Below are 20,883 nucleotides of genomic sequence, written 5' to 3'. Positions count from 1 at the left end.
AAATAGTTATAAATTTTTAGTAATAGGTTATTTATTTTATAGATCTTATAAAATATTTTTACTTAAAAAATATAGATTATTATAATTTTATTTACATGTAATTATTATAATTTTAAAATTAAATTTATTTATTCAATATAAGTTAAATAATTACATATAGAATTTTTTTTATATTAGGTTTAAATATCTAACTTTTTTTAATTTAGACTCTATTTATTTACGGAAAATAATTTTTATTTAAAAAATATTTTTTAAAAATTATTTTCTATATAAAATAATTTATTTTTATTGTTTAATTTTAATTTAAAAATAAAATAAAGTAACAAATTAATATACAGAGATCTCTTAATAACAATTTCAAATATGAAAAATAATTTCATTTTTTTTAAATCATTGTTTTAAGATAATCTAATTTTTTCTTTGACTAGAAATTTTTTTTAATTAAATTTTTTTCATGTTTGCTTTGAAAAATATTTTTCTACTTTCTGTAAAAGTTAAGACAAACGAAGGCTTAGAAATTTGAGATTTATCTTTCTTAGGTTTTAGATTTTATTATTTTCAAGAGTTTAATAGCAAATCGGCCTTAAATTTACATTTCTGCAGTACAAATCCCCGGATACGGAACAATCATCTTCCACCATTCAAAATTGTAAACGTTATCCATTCACTGCAGCTTCTGATCCTCAGCAGAATCATTCAACTAGCTAGAAAGAAAATGCAAACTTGTTGCGGATCTAATGATGAGCGCAAAAGCCAACTCAAAGCTTTTGATGACACCAAAGCTGGAGTGAAGGGTCTCGTTGATGCTGGAGTTACAAGCATCCCTCACATATTCATCCATAATAATCATATTCAATCCCACAACTCACCTTCATCAGCTGATTGTAAACCCACCATACCAATAATAGACCTGCAAGGCATCGACAAAGATGCAAGTCGACGAGCTGAGGTCGTCGGCAAGGTGGAAGATGCTTGCCAGAAGTGGGGTTTCTTTCAAGTGCTCAACCATGGTGTTCCATTAAAGGTTTTGGATGAAATGATTGATGGGGTGAGTAGATTTCACGAGCAAGACACACAAGTAAAGAAAGAACTGTATTCAAGAGACTACACTGGAAGGAAAGTATATTTCAGTTCCAATTTTGATCTGTACAGTGCACCAACTACTAACTGGAGGGATACCCTGAGTTGCGTCATGGCTCCTCGTCCGCCAAATCCACAAGAGTTGCCTCAAGTATGCGGGTAAGAGAATCCATATACCATGAAGCAATTTGGCTCTGTTTGATACTGAAACCAAAACCTTTATATATATAATTAGGTTGCCCTGGATTCGACTTTGTAATCATTGAATCCAAGCTCAATCAGTCAGTAATCAGTAGAGTGAAAACTTTAGTGTAAGAGCATTTTAATATTGCTAAATTAACCAAAATTATAGTACTCAGATCAAGATTTCATTTGAACAATTAAATAAAACTAATATATATTCTAAAAAATAAGTCATATTTTTATAAATGTAAAAAATTATCATTTATTTAATTAAAATATACTTTATAATAAAATAATATATTCTTATTATGTTATATAGTTTTGTGTTATAAATTGATAGATAAAAAAATAAATAAAAAATAAATGAAATATAAAGAGAATTGTAAAATTTGTTAGAAAATCTATTAAATTTTTATTGATACAAATTATATTTATATGCATAGAAATTTTCATGAAAAATATAATGATGATAAATATAAAAACGAAGAATATACTTAAAAAACGAAAATAATTTTTTGATATTTAATAAGTCTTTTTGAGTATTCAATGAACATTAAATATTTAAATTAAATTTCTCTTTAAATAGACTTTTTGTCAAAATATCTACAACTTTCTTCAGATTTACAATGTTTAAACTTCACCTCTCCATTAACTTCCGCTTTCTTTAGACCATAATATTTGATTTTGATGTGTTTTGATCTATCATGAAGCACTGAATTTTTAGCCAAAGAAATTCCTTATATATTATCCACCCAAATTGTTATACCTTCATGTAGAATCATCTCTAAGTCTTGCATCCCCTTTCTATACTAAATAACTTGATTTGTAACATTTGTAGTAGAAATATACTCTTCTTCTGGAGATTGTGCAACTATGTTTTACTTCTTTAAACTCCATGAAAAAACAGCTAGATCAAATGAGAATACATATCCAAAAGTGCTTTTGGAATCATAATACTACCGACCCAATCACTATTTGAATATCCTTCTAACTTCATATGAATTCCAACTTCAAATCATATTCCATGATCAATGGTTCCATTTATATAATGGAGAATCTTTTTGCAACTCTCATGTGTGTTTCTCCTGGATTTTGCATGAATCTTGAAAGTAGACTACTTGAAAATATTAAATCAGGTCTTGAGATGGTCAAATACAAACGACTCCCAATTAAGCTTCTATATGTTGAAGAATTAACCGTTGCACATTTATCTTTTTTGGATAATTTCTCATTAGCCATCAAGAGAGTTAATATAGTTTTGCACTCTTCCATTTTGAACTTCTTGAAAAAATCTTTAACATACTTTTCTTGAGATATGAAAATAACTTTAGAGCCTTAGTGAATTTCCATACCAAAAAAGTACTTTATCTCACCTAAGTCTGTCATCTCAAAGAGTTTTTCTATTTCAGTTTTGAACTTCTTCATTTGATCACTATCATCACCTGTTATTAACAAATCATCGATATAGAGGAAAACAATTAGTTTTTTTTTCCCATTATCACCACCTCTAGTGTAGAGAGTAGTTTCATTAGGACTCCTCCTGAATTTACAATCAATCAGGTAAGAATATACTTTGTTGTACCAAGCTCTAGGAGCTTGCCTTAGCCCATATAAAGTTTTGTGAAGCTTATACACCATTTCTTCTTTGTCTTTGATAGAATAATCAGGAGGTTGTTCAACACAGATTTCGTCTTACGAATCACCATTTAGAAATGTAGATTTTACATCAAGGTGATAGATCTTTCACTTGTATTGAGCTGCTAATGCTACTAGCAACCGAACTGTATCATACCTTGCCACTGGAGCAAAAGTGTTACCATAATCTATACCAGGCTGTTGTGCATATCCCTTTACAACCAATCTAGCTTTGAGTTTGTTTAAAGAGTTATCATGATTCAACTTAGCTCGATAAACCCATTTGAAGCCAATTACATTTCTTCCATTAGGCCTTCGAACTAGATCCCAAGTTCTATTCTTCTCTATCATCTTTAACTCTTCATTCATAGCATTGACCCATCCTTCCTTCTTTGTTGCTTCTTCATAGCATGTTAGCTCTTCAATTGCAAAGTTGCATCGCTCATAAATTTTAGTAAGAGACTTCATCTTTGGATTTAAAGGCTCATCAACATTTGAAGTTGATTTTTTTGCTTGAACTAGGAGAATCATCACTAGCTTTCTTATTATCATTGCTTTTACATCATCGCTAGGTACCATATAGATGGGCTTGACTTTATTTGAGTTAGGATATTTTTCAACTTGTTGTTTCTTCCAATTTCAAAATGAATTTTCATCCACAACCACAAATGGACTGATAACAACATTTTCCTCATTAATATTGTAGATTCGATAGCCTTTGGATTGGGTAGAGTAACTCAAAAAGATGCTAATTTCATACTTGGGTTCCAACTTGCTTCTTTTGACAGATGGAACATGAACATAACAACATGAGCCAAAGATTTTCATGTGAGCAACTGAAGACTTGGCACCATTCCAAGCTTCAATTGGAATTGCTTCTTTAAGAGCAACAGTTGGTAGTCGATTTTGCAAATAAATTGATGTATGAGCAACTTCAAATCAAAATGAATTAGGATCTTCTTTTCAGCTAGCATGCATCTCATCATCTCTACAATATTTCTATTCTTCCTTTCAGCGACACCATTCTGCTCAGGAGTGTAAGCAACTGAAAGTTGACAAGAAATTCTCTCATTATCACAAAACTTCTTGAATTTCATTGAATTATACTCCATTCCATTGTCTGACTGTAATGTTTTAAGTTTGCATCCGAACTTTGTTTCAGCCATCTTCTTAAACCTTTTGAATACACTAAATACAAGTGATTCATGACTTATAAAATAGATCAAGTCATTCTGATTAGATCATCAATAAATAATATAAAATATTTATTTTTGCTCAAGGATTCATCCTTCATAGTTGAAATTACTAGAATTGAAGTTGAATTGATAATATGAGATTTAACAATTAAATGTTAAGTACTCAAATCAAGATATCATTTGAACAATTAAATAATGAATAAACATTAGATTTATGTTCATTAATATTCACTCTACAAATTTGAATCCATATGGAAATTGATTCAAATCGTCAGAATTTAACAGCAGTGAGTATAATATTGTTGAGAATTAATGGAGAGAACTGGGATGAAGCAGCCGAACCTAAATTATTTACCAGGATTACGAGATTTGGAGTTAACACATCTGCTATGGAGACTATCCATAATCCTCTGAGAAGTAACGCTAATTTGTAACTTTTGCAGAGACATAATGATGGATTACTGCAACAAGATAACAACATTAGCACATACGCTATTTGAATTACTGTCAGAAGCACTGGGGCTGAATCCCGACTACCTTAAAAATATAGGCTGTGCAGAGGGATTATTCTTTCTAGGTCATTATTACCCAGCTTGCCCAGAACCAGAGTTGACAATGGGCACCAGTGGCCATTCTGATAGTAGCTTCCTCACTGTGCTCCTTCAAGATCAAATTGGTGGCCTACAAGTTCTCTGTGGAAACCAATGGGTTGACGTCACACCAACTCCAGGAGCACTTGTAATAAACCTTGGAGATCTGTTACAGGTAACTTAATTTATTTCAAAATTGTTTTTTCCCATTCTTGAATCAAATGAATTGCAGATAATTCTCCCATCTATGTTTGTAATTTTGCAGTTAATATCAAATGATAAATTTAAAAGCTCCGAACACAGAGTACTTGCGAAACCCGTAGGTCCAAGAATTTCAGTGGCATGTTTTTACAGACAGCATAGTCCTCCGGAGAGTGAGTCCAGAAGATATGGGCCGATTAAGGAGTTGCTATCAGAAGAAACTCCCCCAGTCTACAGGGAAACGACTGTGAAGGACTATCTCTCACATTACTACTTGAAAGGACTTGATGGGACCTCTGGTTTAGAGCATTTCAAGCTGGGAAATTCGTCTGCTTCGAAAGAAAAAAAAAATGATTTGTGAAACTGCGCACAAACATATACAAGTTCTCTGAATTAGCTAGACACTTGAACTGCGTCCCGTTCAAGTCTACGGCTCCAGTTGCCTACAAGAACATTTGCTTTTTGCTAATTTAATGCGGGAGATTTTTAATTTATGAATTAATAATTGGTGAAGAAGTAGTTGTAGATTTGAGGTTAGAGTGTTAGATGACAGTTAAAAAGTGTATTTGGCGTTAAAATTGTGGTCTAGCAATTTAAGATGGCGTAACGCGCATAATTATTTTTATTTTATTTTTTAATTATTAATATATTATAATAAAACATTTATATTATATTAATTTAAAAATATTATTTATATTATATTTTTATAATAATAAATATATTTATAATTTTAATATAATAATATTTAATAAATTTTATTAATAATGTTTACATATATTATTTAATTACAATATAATTTTATCTTATAATTTTAAATATTAATATATTTTATTATTAATATTTAAATTAAAAATATTACTAATTTTATGTAATTTCGATATTATAAAATTAATATTATTCAATAATTATACAAGTATCATAAAATTAATATTATTTTATAATTATACACCACTGCAAATAAAAGTTAAAAAAATTAATAAAATTTATTATAAAAAAATTTATTATTAAAAAAATATAATATAAATAAAATTATTAAATTAATATAATATAAAAATAATATATTAATTAATTTATATTATTATAATATTTTAATAATTAAAAAAATTAAATGGCGCCACGGTGAATGATTATTTTTAAAAATAAAATAAAATAAATAAATAATGAGATGACGCTATTTAAGTCGTGATAAAAAATAATTTAATTTTTTTTATTTTTTTAATTATTAATATATTATAATAATATATTTATATTAAATTAATCTAATAATATTATTTATATTATATTTTTATAATAATAAATATTTTTTATAATTTTAATATATTAATATTTAATAAATTTTATTATTAATATTTAAATAAAAAATTATTAGTATTATATAATTTTAAAATCATAAAATTAATATTATATTTAAAAATAATTCAATCATATTATATATATTTATCCAATAATAAATTTTTTATTATTTTAATAAATTAATATAGTAATTCTATAATTAAATAATAACAGTAATTTTAAATACATTTAATATTATTTTATAACTCTACAAAATACTAAAATCAGTATAAATAGTTATTATATTTTATAAAAATATTTTTAATATATAAAAATAGTATAAAAATTAATAGTAAATGCTGTACATAAAAATATTTAAAATTACAATATTATTCTACTATTAAATCTATATAAAATCACCTTACTGAAGTAATTATTTAATTTATTTTTTTTAATAAATTATAAATAATTCATGTAAAACATTTAAAATTATTATATTATCGTACTATTAGATATTATATGAAAATATTGAATTGTTTATAATTTATAAGAAAATAAATTAATTAATTAATTTAATTATAAATTAAATTAATTAAATCAATTATATTTTTATAAATTATAAATAATCAGATTATAATCAGCATAATTTTATTCTATAATTCTAAATAGCTCAATAAAAAATAAATTTAATTTTTATAATTTTAAATATTTATATTAATTAATTAATTAATTTTTTATTAATTATTTAAGTTACAATATAATTTTATTTCATAATTTTAAATAGCAGTTAAAGTAAATTTAATTTTATAATTTTAAATATTTATATTAATTAATTAATTAATTTTTTATTAATTATTTAAATTACAACATAATTTTATTTTATAATTTTAAATAGCAACTTAATACAAAGTAAATTTAATTTTTATAATTTTAAATATTCATATTAATTAATTAATTTTTTATTAACATTGTACATATATTTAATAACAGTAAATAAATTTATAATTAGGATTATTTAATTATAATATTATTATAATAATATGTTAAAATTAATAAAATATATTATAATAATATATTAAATTAATATAATATAAATATTTTATTATAATATATTAATAATTAAAACATAAAATAAATAAATAAATAATACCACAAGTTTTTTAAAAAAATAAATAAATAATACCTGGCGTTTATTTAGTAGGAGTCCAGCACACTTTTCCACTATTACCTGACACCCCAATCTAAATTCACAATTTTTTTTTTCAACCCTTAATTCACCAATTAAATTGGCAAAAATCCCTATTGAAGTAATAGGCATTTCTTTGAACAGGTCAAAGGTCTGTATAAGCTTTAGATTTACTAAAAATCAATAATCTTTCATCCGGGACACGTGCAAAAACTTACTTATACTGAATTTACATAAAATTATATTGTAAAATTATAATGTGATTTACATAAAATACTATTCATACTGTGAGTTTATTATGTTTTTAATTTTTTTTTGAGTATTCTTGAAATATTTTAAAAAATAAAGAGAATTATTGGAGTGAATTATACTAAACAATTTAAATTATATATCTAATATGTAATTGAGAAGATACGTTATTATATTTTAGTGGTGATTAGGATAGAAACTTATATGCATGGGAATATTAAAGATTTGTTTATTTATTTATTTTATACATATACTTTAAAGTCTCGTATTAAAGATTTGGAAGAAAAAAACATGCTTACGTGGTATATCTTTGAAAAAGGAATAAAATTTTCATGAAAATATTGTTCAGTTTGAATGGGAACTTTGGCCTTGGATATATTATAGAAGTTGGTTGGGAGTATAATGTCACTCCAATTCTTAAATTATTAGTAGTCTTACTTTCAATTTATTTTATTATTTTAGATTTTTATGATTAACGCATTAATTTATTTTTAAATTATTTTTTAATTAATATTTTTAAAATTATATAATTCTCTATGAGAACTCCAACATTAGATTTGAAGCCGCCTTCATGGATCTGGTTAGTAGAGTAAACAATAATCAATGCTAGGTCAACTAGATTAGTAGTAACACGTCATCTTTAAAAAAAATTGTATTCGTAATTCTACTGGAGAAAGACTTGCCAGGGTTAATTTAAGTAATATGATGGATAAGGTGAAAATTAATTTGAAAGATTTATTATTTAGTTTTAGAATATTATCATTATTATTATTTAATTTTTATATTTTTAAAAATTTATTAATTAAAATGCCTTTAATTTTTTTTATTAATCAAATAGTTATTTTATCCTTTTTTTAATAAATAAAAAATAATTAAAAAAATTTTTAAAATTTAAATTTACCCTTAATTAAAACCCTTTATTTAGTTTTTAAATATTATTATTATTAATACGTCAATTTCTATACTTTTAAAAATTTATTAAAACTTTCTTATCATTTTTTTTCGTCAACGAAATAGTCCATCTTCCTTCTTCTTCTCCTTCAATCAGTCTCTACATTTTAAAAAATTTATGAAAACATTTTTATTTTTTTATATTTATTAAACGTTCTTATCATTTTTTTTGTAATTTCTCATCCTCCTCAAAAACGAAGAATAATAAGAAAAAGAAGAAGAATAGCCTCATTCTCTTCCTTAAAAAATAAAATAAAAAGAAAAATTAAAAAAAATAAAATAAAAAGAAAAATTAAAAAAAAAGGAGAAAAGGAAGAATCAATGAAAAAGGAGAGGAGAAAAGAAAGGGTAATTTGATTTTTTGTTATATTTTTAATAGTATAAATAGATGAAATAATTATTTTATTGATAAAAAAAATTAATAAATTTTAAAAAATGGAGGAACGGATTTATTAATAATGATTATATCTAAAAACTAAATTTAAATCTTCATATTAACTTTGCTCGGCGAGCGAAGGGAAAGGCACATGAAGAGGGAATTCAAAGCCCATCAGCAGTCTTAAACTTGCAACTACATCTATAGAAAAAAAAGTTTTTTTTTTGTTTTTTTTTATAAAATTTATTAGCTTCTCAATTAAATTATAAATTTTACAATATTAACTTAAGAGACGTGTAATTCATATTCTTAAGTTGAATATTAATTTACTAAATTTTAGCCTAATTGAAGTTGGATTATTAATTATTGTTTCAAAAAATATCAAAATTGAAGTTGGATTATCAATTATTGTTTTTTTTTTAAATATCAAATGCTATATGCTAAAGATAATTTATAAAAATAATAAGATATATTAATTTTAGCTATTTTTTAATTAATAAATTGATTTTTTTTTCTTTTTAAAGAATATTTTTAAAATCTTAACATTGACACTCATAGGTTTATTCTAATGATAAGTGCATCCGAGTAAATATGAAATATCTCAAATTCTACTCCCCAATTTTTAATTCCCAATCCTCATTAAAGAAAAAACTTTTAACATAGAATTATAAATCTATAAGAGATTGATGTAGGTTTTCTTAAATTTTGTTTAGCATCAAATATTATTTTTATTTCGATCTCCCAACAAAAAGTAAGTTTTTCTTTATATTATTTTTATTTATAACACTAAAATTTTAATTTGATAATTATTATTTATTATAAATGTTAGTTTTTAATACATAACTATATCTTTAAAAAATACTTTTTATTTCTAAAGTATAAAAGATATATATAGTAATAAAGACCATATTGTATATATTTTATTTACAAAAAAAAATATTCATATTTTAAATGTTATAACATTAATAAATAAATCATTTACAATTTATTTTTATTAGCTGTTTATTATTTTTAAAGAGGAAAAACAATTATTACTATTTTTTTTCTTTTTCTCCTTCTCTTTGTAGAATAAGTTGGTAGGGCTTGATGTAGTTAAGTTTTATTTATCCTGAAATAAAAAGTTTACAATATCAATCCCCTATTTGAAGAATTAAATTCGCAAAAGTGGGACTTTTTAGAAACGAGCATAAAGATTTACATGTAGTTAATGTTCAAAATTCATAAAAAGCTATTTACTTAAGTTCATTTATTTTATGAAAATAATTTGCATTTAAAAAATATTTTTTATAAAATATATTTTATTTGAAACATATTTTTAAAAAAATTATTTTTATGAATTGCATGTAATAGTAAATTATAAGTAATAATTGTTTTTTTGAAATAAGCAATGATTAGATGTTTAAGATTTTTCATTTCTGAGTTTTATCTAATTTTGAGTAAATTTAAATTAAAAGTCCTTATGATCATGAAAATGAGAGTTTTAGGGAAATGGGAAGAAGTTTAATCGAAATAGTTAATGGTGATGATATAATTAATTTAAATGGCATAATAGACCGAATAAATTTGTTAAAAAAATGATAAAAATTTGAGATTTTTTTTTATATTATCCTAAATTTAAATATATATATATTTGTTGTAATTGTATGTAATTTATTGATTTTTTTATTTACCATTAGGACTAATTTATTTTATTTTTTATATAAAGGTCAACAACCATATGACATCAGCATTTAGAAAAAAAGCAAAAAAAAAATATTTCGGTTGCTTTTGAGTTATGACAGCACTAAACTATGGGCACTACTGACCAGCTTCCAGTCGGACTTTGTTCAAATAATTGAATTATTTATTTATTTATTTATTTTTGACTTGGTTTTCTCTGGACGAGGCCTCTTATTTATATAACATTGCTCACTCATCACATTACTCATCATTCACAACAGTCATCTCTACAATTCCAGTTCCTTGGCAGAAAGATGGCTACAAGTTTTGACAAATTTGAAGCAGAAATTCACTCAAATTATGACAGGAGAAGTGAATTGAAGTCGTTTGATGATTCAAAAACTGGTGTAAAAGGTCTGATAGATGCTGGAGTGGCAAAGATCCCTAAGATATTCATCCATGATCAGTGCAAGATCAGTGAGAAGCCATCTGCGGGTAACAACAAGCACAGCATACCAGTTATAGACTTGGAAGGTGTCCATACAGATGCAAATCTTCGCAGGCAGATAATTGATCAACTTGGAGAAGCCTGCCAGGAATGGGGTTTCTTTCAATTGATCAATCATGGAATTCCAGGCGATGTTTTGGATGGAATGGTTGATGGGATCCGTCAGTTTCACGAGCAAGACACTGAGGTTAAAAAACAGTTCTTTTCACGAGATACAAAGAAAAAGGTCAGCTTTAATTCCAACTTTGATCTCTACCAAACTAAGGCAGCTAGTTGGAGAGATTCCTTGTATTGTGCGATGGCTCCTAATCCACCAAATCCTGAAGAATTGCCTGAAGTGTGCAGGTATGTTGTACGCAACCTTTTATTTTCTCTACAGCAATTTAGATTTTCTGATGCTCTATGAACACAATTTAGTTTACAATTTACAGAGATATTACTATCGACTACTTGAACAAAGCAAGGAATTTGGGGCTGACATTGTTGGAATTACTGTCGGAAGGTCTTGGACTTGATTCCAACCAGCTGAAAGATTTGGGATGTGCAGAAGGAATTTTTTTCACTGGTCATTATTACCCTGCATGCCCTGAACCAGACTTGACTTTGGGCATTAACAAGCATAGCGATAGTGGGTTCATTACAATTCTCTTGCAAGACCAAATTGGTGGCCTTCAAGTCCTGCATGAAGATCAATGGGTTGATGTTACCCCTGTTCCTGGAGCTCTAGTCGTAAATTTGGGAGATCTATTACAGGCAACTCTTAACATCTAATAATATATTTTTTTTCAATTATGCATACAAAAATAATGAATCTTCTCATTGGCTTTCATGTTTTTTTGAGCAGATGATGAGCAATGATAAGTTCAAAAGCGTGTATCACAGAGTAATAGCAAAAACTGTTGGACCTAGAATCTCAGTGGCTTGTTTCTTCGGAACCCATTTCGAGGAAGGGACAGCGTCATCCGCCAGACTCTATGGACCTATCAAGCAGTTGCTGTCGGAAGATAATCCTCCAATATACAGAGAAACTACTGTAAGAGATTATGTTGCTCAAGCCTACACAAAAGGGCTTGATGGGATCACTGGCACTGGACTCGATTATTTCAAATTGTGAATTTGGGTATCGAGTGCTGTGTGTTTTTTCTCCAATGTAATCTCCCTGCTGCACTATGTTCATGTGTTTACTCTTGTTTTACAATAAACTGCAGCAGTAATAAACAGACATGTATCATGTTCATGTCCAACTCTGTCTTTGAAACACTTAATCAGAAATTAAAAAAAAAAATGTTAGAATTTGAAAATTTAATCTCTTAAGACATAAAATTATCCTTCGAACTTAATAAAAGAATAATAAGATTATAAAAAGGACTTACAGTCAAACACGGCACTCAATATTTAATTTTACAAGTTTATCTCTGCCCTATAATAACAAGTTGAATAAATTTTTTAGTAAAGCTACTTCAAATGCAATAAATAAGTAAGAATTGGTTTGACGGAAAACCAGCCAAACACTACGACACAGCAGGCGACCTATCATTATTTATAGGTATCGTTGAAGCTAGGTTTACTTACTTTGTCCCATATCAAGCTTTTGACCAGGTCCCTATAAATTTTATTTGAATTTATAATATTATTATATTTCGATTTTATTAATTTTTTGAATAAAGAAAAGACACTGATAGAGATAGTTATTCTACAGGTTTTTAAATTATATAAAAGATTAAGATTTTAAAATTCAATTCATAATTGATGTATTATTAAATAAATATTATAAGATTAATGATAATATTTTATTATAATTGAATATTACTTTTTGACATAAACTTTCGTCTGTAGTCTTTTTATGATTCGATATTTTCACATTTTTCTCTTTCTCTCTCGTTTTTCATGAAAGTCTGTCTGCGTCAATTGACTATCGATAAATAAAAAGATATTGTTCTCTCTATTAAGAGTTCCAGAAATATTTCGATCGTTACTTATGATTTTTGTATGGTAAGGATGTTTCTCGCATACAATCCAATCAATTTTCAGAATATACAGACCTCTTTAGCAGATTTATGACGGCAATTCTCAAACAGTTATTATATTGAAAGATTTGATTTCTAGTTACAAGTCATATATTTTATTTTTGATATAAACAAAAACTCTTAGTTTTCGTATAGAATTTTTTCGTAATTTTTTATATTTTAATGGTTACTTCTCGGTCAATAGACAAGGATTTGAAGGAGGCATTTCGTTAATGTGGAAGAGTCATGGATCTGTTTCTGTGGTTGGCTTTTTTTCAAATTTTATTGATTCGGTTGTTTCGGAAAATAATATTTAATGGAGGTTTACTAGTTATTATAAGTTTCCGAAATCACAACGACGATATTAGCCTTTAAATCTTATTCAATCTCTATCTCGTAGAAGTTTTCTTTCGTGACTTTATTCAGGAGATTTGAATGATTTATGCTCGAGAGATGAGAAAGAAGGAGGAGTATTTTTACTAAATTATCTTATACAGGGTTTAGACAGATACTTGAAGAGTATTTTTGTCAAATTACCTTATGCATAAGTTTGATTTTGAATAATTGTAAATTTTTATTAGATTTTAGAAATGATATTTCTGTTAGATGGATTCGTCGTAATGCTACTCTATCTATCTGCTCATATTTTGATTAGAGAATCTATCATGTATAATCGTCTCTCTATTTTGGATGATATTTCTTTATATTTGATAAAATTTTATTAATATAAATAAATAAATTATAATTATATTTTTATATTTGCTTTAAAAAAATATTTTATTATAATTATACTTTTATATATTTATAAATAAATTATTAAAAATGCTTTAAATTTATACTTTTATTAAACTTTGAATAGTGATATTTAATTAATTATTTTAAAATACATATATAAAACTAAATTTGATACTCACAAAATAAATATTAATATATTAAATTGTATGGCACAGTAAATAAAAAAGTTGTATATTTTTATTATATAAAAGGTAATAACATGAAAAAGATAATTCAATTATATAAAATTTTTAAAATTATATATTATATATTATAATTTATGATCCTTTCTAATTGCTTGGGTTTCAGTTTCTCTTTTCTATGATAAGTTGGATTCAGTATGGGAGAGTATAATAAGGTTACCAATTACAAGATAACAATAAGGATGTAATAGTCATAAATGCAACAAGACGTTATTAATCATTTTCCAACAAAAAAAAAAACATAATTAATCATTTATTTTATTAATAATGAAAGGAGCTTATGACAAAGCTTTTGTAATTGATATATATGGTATATTGTTAATTACGCATATATAAACAAAAATATTTTTATAATAATATTAAAAATAATATTCAAATTACTTTTTAATTAATATTAAAAAAAATATATTTAATTTTATTATAATTATCATAGGCTCTCCATTTTATAATTTTTATTTATTTTTCTTTTTTTTGTTGTCTCAAGATTATTATTTATTTATTTTTTTAGTAATTATTATTTTGATGTTTATTTCATCTCTATCTCTCACTCTAATTTAAGTAAAATCACTCAAACTGTTTGCAGGTTAACCATCACCATATACATTCTTTACGACCATATATATTCGCTCTCCTCTCATCCATTACTCAATTTTTACAATTTACAATTTAAAAATTATAATTAACTAAAATTAATGAATAATTATTAATTTATTTATTATGATTTTTTAAAATAATTAACTAAATAATAATAAAAATATATTATTTTAATTAAAATAATCATTTTAGAATATGTCAATATTATAGTCATCGATTAAGGTTATTACCTCAGACCAAAAAAAAAAAAGAAGAGTAAAATATAGTTAAAAGATAAATATAACATGTATTAAAATTATGGTTTAATCGAGTAATTACAATATGTCTTTAATTATTTTTACTTGTTAATTTTAAATTTAAAAATTTTTTATAAATTTTCTTTATTTTTTTTTAAAAATTTTAAAATAGGAATTGGGGGAGTCGAACCTTAGACCTCTCAAGGCTACAAGGATGCACTTTCCACCAGACTAAACCTCGAAGTGTTATAAATTTCCTCTTTCACGTGCACATATATATTATTTTAAATATTAAGAAATTAAAAGGTGATATATTAATTAATGATAATAAGACTAATAAATTGTATTTAATATATATTAATTATTATTATCATTAGTAGAATGAAAAGTCACTTTCTTTTAAAAAATAATATAAATAATTATCTATTAATTAATAGTAATAAAAAATTTGAGGCAAAATAAATAAATAAATATCAAAATATAATAAAAAGCCACTTATTACTTTTTAGAATAACTTATTTTAGAGTTGAGCATTACTATATATATATATATACATATTATAAATCTCTTTTCATCCAACCCGTTCGCTTGCAGAGACCGATTATTCCACCTGATGGATTAATATATATATATATAATATAATAAAACTCAGTCCTCAATTGCTATTATCTGTGAACAATAGTAATTGAGAATAGTGTTTTATTTTATCCTTAAATTGCATCTTTTTCACATGCTTTTACTATCTGTCTTAATTAACCTATAGTTTTTAAATTGCCCTTATGTTTGCCCACACACAATATTTTTTTATCCAGTTTACCCGTCTTTTTTCTGCACCAAAACGGCGCAATCCAGTTTACTGCCTTTTCTCCACACTAAAACAACATCATTTCATGGAGAGACTATTTCAGCGTTGTTTACCTCCTCTTTTCCCGTCAATGCATGGTCCTTTTCTGGCCGTTTCGCCGTCGCTCTATGGGATAGTCATGTTTTTGTATGCGTCTATTCATCAGCATTCTCCTCTGCAATTTCTCACCCTCGCCTTCTAAAATCTATTTCATGCTAACAGTTTCAGCCCGTATCCTATTTCTCTCTTCTCCCTTTCCAACTATTTTAGGGTCTTTTCATACATCTACCCACGGACACTCTCCTCTGCAATATCTCACCGTTGCGCCCTCCCGTTTCATGCTCACTGCCACAACTTCAGCCCGTTTGATACTCTCCTGAATATATGAATTCCACTTTTCTTCTGAAAAGAGATTCGAGTAACTTTTTGATTGATTCTCAAACGAGTATAGATTTGAACACTTGATAAAAAATTAATCAAAAAATTATAATTTTTAGATAATAAATGTATATGAATATTTATGTTAATATTAAAAGTTTGTGAATGCATAACCATGATATAATCATATTATTTCCTTGAATTTGATATTTCATATCATTTCACTGTAATATTCTCTTTTGCTTATAAATTGAGTGAATGAGTTCTAAGCGTACAATTCACCCTCTTGAAAATAGAAAGCTTTTTTTTTTTCCTTATCATCAATTTTAATTTGAGTCTACACATACATACTGCAGAACTCTGTTATTAAACACATCAAATCATCAACTTTAATTGGAGTCAATACATTATGCAGAACTCTGTTATTAAGTATATTAAATTTATTTTATATTTAAATTAAGTTTTTAATAATTCATTTAGTTAGGTGTAGTATCTTTTTCTTTGGAAATTAATTAGTATTTTATAATATGTAATTTTATTTAAAAAATATTCTTTATGAATGAATAATCATTTTATGGAGTTCTAATAATTAAAAAGAAAGTTTAAATTAAAAATTATATCCCCTACGTGGCTACGTTAGCTCCATCTCAATCTCATAGTACAACACTATTTGTGCAAAATTCTCTTTCTTCTCATCTTCCTCTTCCCCTTCCTCTTCTTCTCAGGTAACTTCACGCGCGCCCCTTCCAATCTCAGCCCGTAGTTTTTGAGAACTTCTCTATACTGATTACTATGTTTATCTGTTACTGTTACGGTTACTGTTACTGTTACTGTTACTGTTCTTGTTTTTTTCTCCTGGGTATTTTGGATTTGTGGTCTTTGGCCTTTGGCATCTGATCCTCTGCTTCTTTCTTTAATTCTAAATGAGTATTGTGTTTGTTTTGCTTTTTCTCTTCTGGGTTATTTTGTTAGACTTGATTCAGTTTGATTGATTTTATGTTGAAGAAGATCTGTAACCCCAAACAGGGTTTCTTTTGTTGTGGAAATTTGAAATACTGTTAAGAATTTGGAACTGTTTTGATCTTTAATTGATCACAACACGGTTTACATAATTTATCTTACGCTATCTGTTAAAAGCTCTGATCTTTTTGTAGTTCCTCTTGCACACTTGCGTATAGTTTCCTCTTCTAATTTTTCCTTCGGAGCTAAGATGTTTTGTGTATATAATTGTACTTGATATTCAGGTTCAATGCTATTGAATGTCTTGTCTTACATTTGACAGTTAATGTTTATCAGATTCAGTTGCAGATATGGATTGTCCAGGTTCCAAGCTTGTTTATTGATTATTTTATAATTGGAGTGGCAGGGTGCCAGGGTTTCTATTTGTCTTTAGTATTTTTCATTTCACAAATCTTATCTAGGTCCATAAAATAAAAGTAAATGAGATTTATTTATTTATATTTCAAATTCAATAATTGTCCATGAACAAAAAAGAAAAAGAAATCTGAGATGTAGTGCAATTTTAATTTTTTTTTCTCCCATAAATTTGAATGATCTTTTACCAGCTCGAGCATATTTTGGAATTTGGAGCTGTCACGTGTCAAGCATGATACGCGGCTCACGGTGAGGATGGAAAATGTATTAAGTTTATATAACTTGTTCTAAAATTATTAAAATAATTATATAAAAAAACCTGAAGATACATAAAACTTACTATTACAACAGCAGTTGGTAGCTGGGGGCAAGAGATCATGGATACCCCTTCAGGCAATTTTCAAAAGCTGGAATGTGACTACGACAGGCAAGCTCAACTAAAGGCCTTCGACGAAACAAGGGCCGGCGTTAAGGGCCTTATAGATGCTGGAATTACAAAGATTCCCCGGATTTTTATCCATGATCAATCTAAGATCAACGACAACCCTTGTGCAGGTCCCCATAAATACAGCATACCTATCATTGATTTCGAAGGCATCGGTAGAGATCCAAGCCTTCGCAGAAATGTAATTGACGAGGTTAGAGATGCCAGCGAGAAATGGGGTTTTTTCCAGGTAATAAATCATGGAATTCCAGTATCCCTTTTGGATGATATGATTGATGGGATGCGAAGATTTCATGAGCAAGACAATGAGGTGAAGAAACACTTCTTCACACGGGATGAGACAAGGAATGTGATTTATAATACCAACTTTGATTTCTACCAAGCCGAGGCAGCTACTTGGAGGGATTCACTGTACTGTCTTATGGTTCCTCATGCTCCCAATCCTGAAGAGTTGCCTCCGGTTTGCAGGTATGTGGTTGATCAAGTTACTTGTATTTCTCATGCATGTACCATAATCTGATATTCTGCTTTTGCATGCAGAGATGTAATGGTTAAGTACTCAAACAAAGCGATGCAATTAGGATTAACCATATTGGAATTGCTATCTGAAGCTGTTGGACTTAATCCCAACCACTTGAAAAATATGGGGTGCGCAGAGGGACTTTATTTTACTGGCAATTACTACCCAGCATGCCCTGAACCATCCTTGACATTGGGCGTCCGCAAGCACACAGATCTTGCCTTCCTTTCAATTCTCTTACAAGATCAATTGGGCGGCCTTCAAGTCCTCCATAAAGATGAATGGGTTGATGTTACTCCAATTTCAGGTGCTCTAGTAATTAACTTGGGAGACATGTCACAGGCAAGCCTTCTTTTACATTGAATTTAGGTGCTGCATGCTAATAAAAAAATGAATATTATCTAATTAAATAGTGTTCATGTGTTGCTTTTGCAGCTAATCACCAATGGCATGTTCAAAAGCGTGTATCATAGAGTACTGGCAAAAAAAGCCGGCCCAAGAATCTCAGTAGGTTGTTTTTTCAGAACGCACATTGAGAAAGGAGCTTCGTCCACGGTGTTTGGACCCATTAAGGAGTTGCTGTCAGAAGAAAATCCCCCAATATATCGAGAAACCACTATAAAAGATTTTCTCACAAAAATCTATTCAAAAGGGTTTGATTGGAACTCTAGACTGGACCATTTAAAGCTTTGAACTGTTGGCTGGAGACATTTAAGTAAGTCGGTACTCATCATGGTTCATGGTTAATGCTTTTCTCCCTATGCTAACACTTCCATACTCAGCAGCCTGGACAGTGGATGCGTCTTGTCTCTCCCCATTATTTCTCTCTTTATTTTTTTTTCTCCCAACAGATGCTATTGACATCTGAAATTTAGATCTATATATGATACATTGCACTTATCCATCATGTGTAAACATAGACGCATTATCTTTTGATTGCACTAGTTGATAACATATAAAAGATAGGACATGTTAAATCGTAACACCTATATATAGAATACGGAAAGACTTGTACCGCTAACAAAGCAATTAAATATAGGAACAATCGACCTCAATAAACAAAAAGAACTTGCTTTTGTATAGGTTGGATGAGTCGGGCACAACATAATGGAACTAGAGTAAGGTGTCGACCTCCAATGTGATAGTCGACCCCTGTAATCCTCTCTCTGAAGTATTAAATGCATGTGCAGAAAAAGGCTGCCTGCCAAAAGATATGGGCAAAACAGTTCTGTATTGATTAGTCAACTACTGGTGCCACAACTCGCCACCATCCAATTTGATGAGACATAAGGCAAGAAATTGGTGGTACAAATATCCCTGAACCAACCTCTCTGGAGAGACTCTCTCGAGAGATTTTCTCTCTTTAAGATTAGCTCTCTCAAAGTTAATCTCTCTCTCATATACTCACAAAAGAACCCTCAAAATACAGACCCTCTAGAAATTCCTTTAGAGTGCTTTATTATTTATTTTCTCATTATATGAATGAATTTCAAATAATTCTTGATCTAACTTGAGCGTCAGAGGATCTCCACTGGTGGTATTCCCGATGGACCCCTTACCATCTTCTATTTTACAGGTCTCCTTCCTCAATATCAAATATTGAGGGATCTAATGAGATCAATCATGGATTAATGATAAACTATTGAATCAAGCTGTTGTCCAGGTGTCTGCTGGATCTCAGTTCATCAAGTGGCGCCGTCTATGGAAAATGAAAGAGACTATCCTATAGCCGGAGTTTACAAACAAAATCTATTGAGATGCACATGGCAAATCAAGAAAAGCTAATAGCCAAAACAAGAAATACTAAAAGGAAGAGAGATGGTGAAAGACTCAAGAATCACCAATTACATCTAAAAGACACACGGTGAAAATCAGATAGAGGAAGATGCTGATATGAGAAGAAAGAGCAACACAAAGGCGATCCATCAATCATGGAAGAGAGGTGATGTGCACGAGTTATCCAAGCTGTTCAGTTACTTTCCTTAGCTCAAAGTATTTTTGCTATCATGAACTAGTCACCAAATTTACAATTTTAGATAAAAACCTTGTGTATATGAACCCAAATATGATAGTATACTAAAGTAGTTTAAAAGGCTCTCATTTGTGATTATTATTAGCATGAGTTCACTAAGAAAATGATTATTTATTCAAAGCATGCTGCTGTGTGATTTGAAAGCTGTGAAGTGATTTATGCATGAGAAACATCATTTACTGAATTCTTTTGAATTATACAAGATGATATAGTTGGACAAAATTAATATTTGCATTTAGATGAAATATTAAGCCAAGTAACTTGCTGTTTAATTAACAACGAGCATTCTTGTTACATATATTTTGCACAAGCCTTTATTTTACAGAAAAATTCAAAAGCAAGAGAAAGGGTAGAAATTAGGACTAAGAGCCCAGAAATCACCAAGAAAAAA

General features: G+C 27.7%; 2 protein-coding genes across 2 annotated transcripts; both read left to right on the top strand.

Annotated features, from left to right (window-relative positions):
- Window positions 1–593: 593 nt before the first annotated feature.
- On the top strand, window positions 594–5,556 carry LOC110610332 (1-aminocyclopropane-1-carboxylate oxidase homolog 1). The gene is made up of 3 exons (XM_021750204.2): window positions 594–1,239; window positions 4,538–4,859; window positions 4,950–5,556. The coding sequence occupies exons 1-3, from the start codon at window positions 716–718 to the stop codon at window positions 5,244–5,246; spliced, it is 1,143 nt and encodes a 380-aa protein (XP_021605896.1). The 5' UTR covers window positions 594–715; the 3' UTR covers window positions 5,247–5,556.
- Window positions 5,557–10,837: 5,281 nt separating this feature from the next.
- Window positions 10,838–19,362, top strand: LOC110611678. Its single transcript, XM_021752067.2, has 6 exons — window positions 10,838–11,431; window positions 11,518–11,839; window positions 11,931–12,196; window positions 17,821–18,408; window positions 18,481–18,802; window positions 18,896–19,362. The coding sequence occupies exons 1-6, from the start codon at window positions 10,893–10,895 to the stop codon at window positions 19,151–19,153; spliced, it is 2,295 nt and encodes a 764-aa protein (XP_021607759.1). The 5' UTR covers window positions 10,838–10,892; the 3' UTR covers window positions 19,154–19,362.
- The last annotated feature ends 1,521 nt before the right edge of the window (window positions 19,363–20,883 follow it).

The sequence above is a fragment of the Manihot esculenta genome, chromosome 3 (genome assembly GCF_001659605.2).
Source record: "Manihot esculenta cultivar AM560-2 chromosome 3, M.esculenta_v8, whole genome shotgun sequence".
Classification (NCBI taxonomy): Eukaryota; Viridiplantae; Streptophyta; class Magnoliopsida; order Malpighiales; family Euphorbiaceae; genus Manihot; species Manihot esculenta.
The sequence above is the reverse complement of the archived record's forward strand: the minus strand, read 5'-3'. Positions and strand labels throughout refer to the sequence as shown.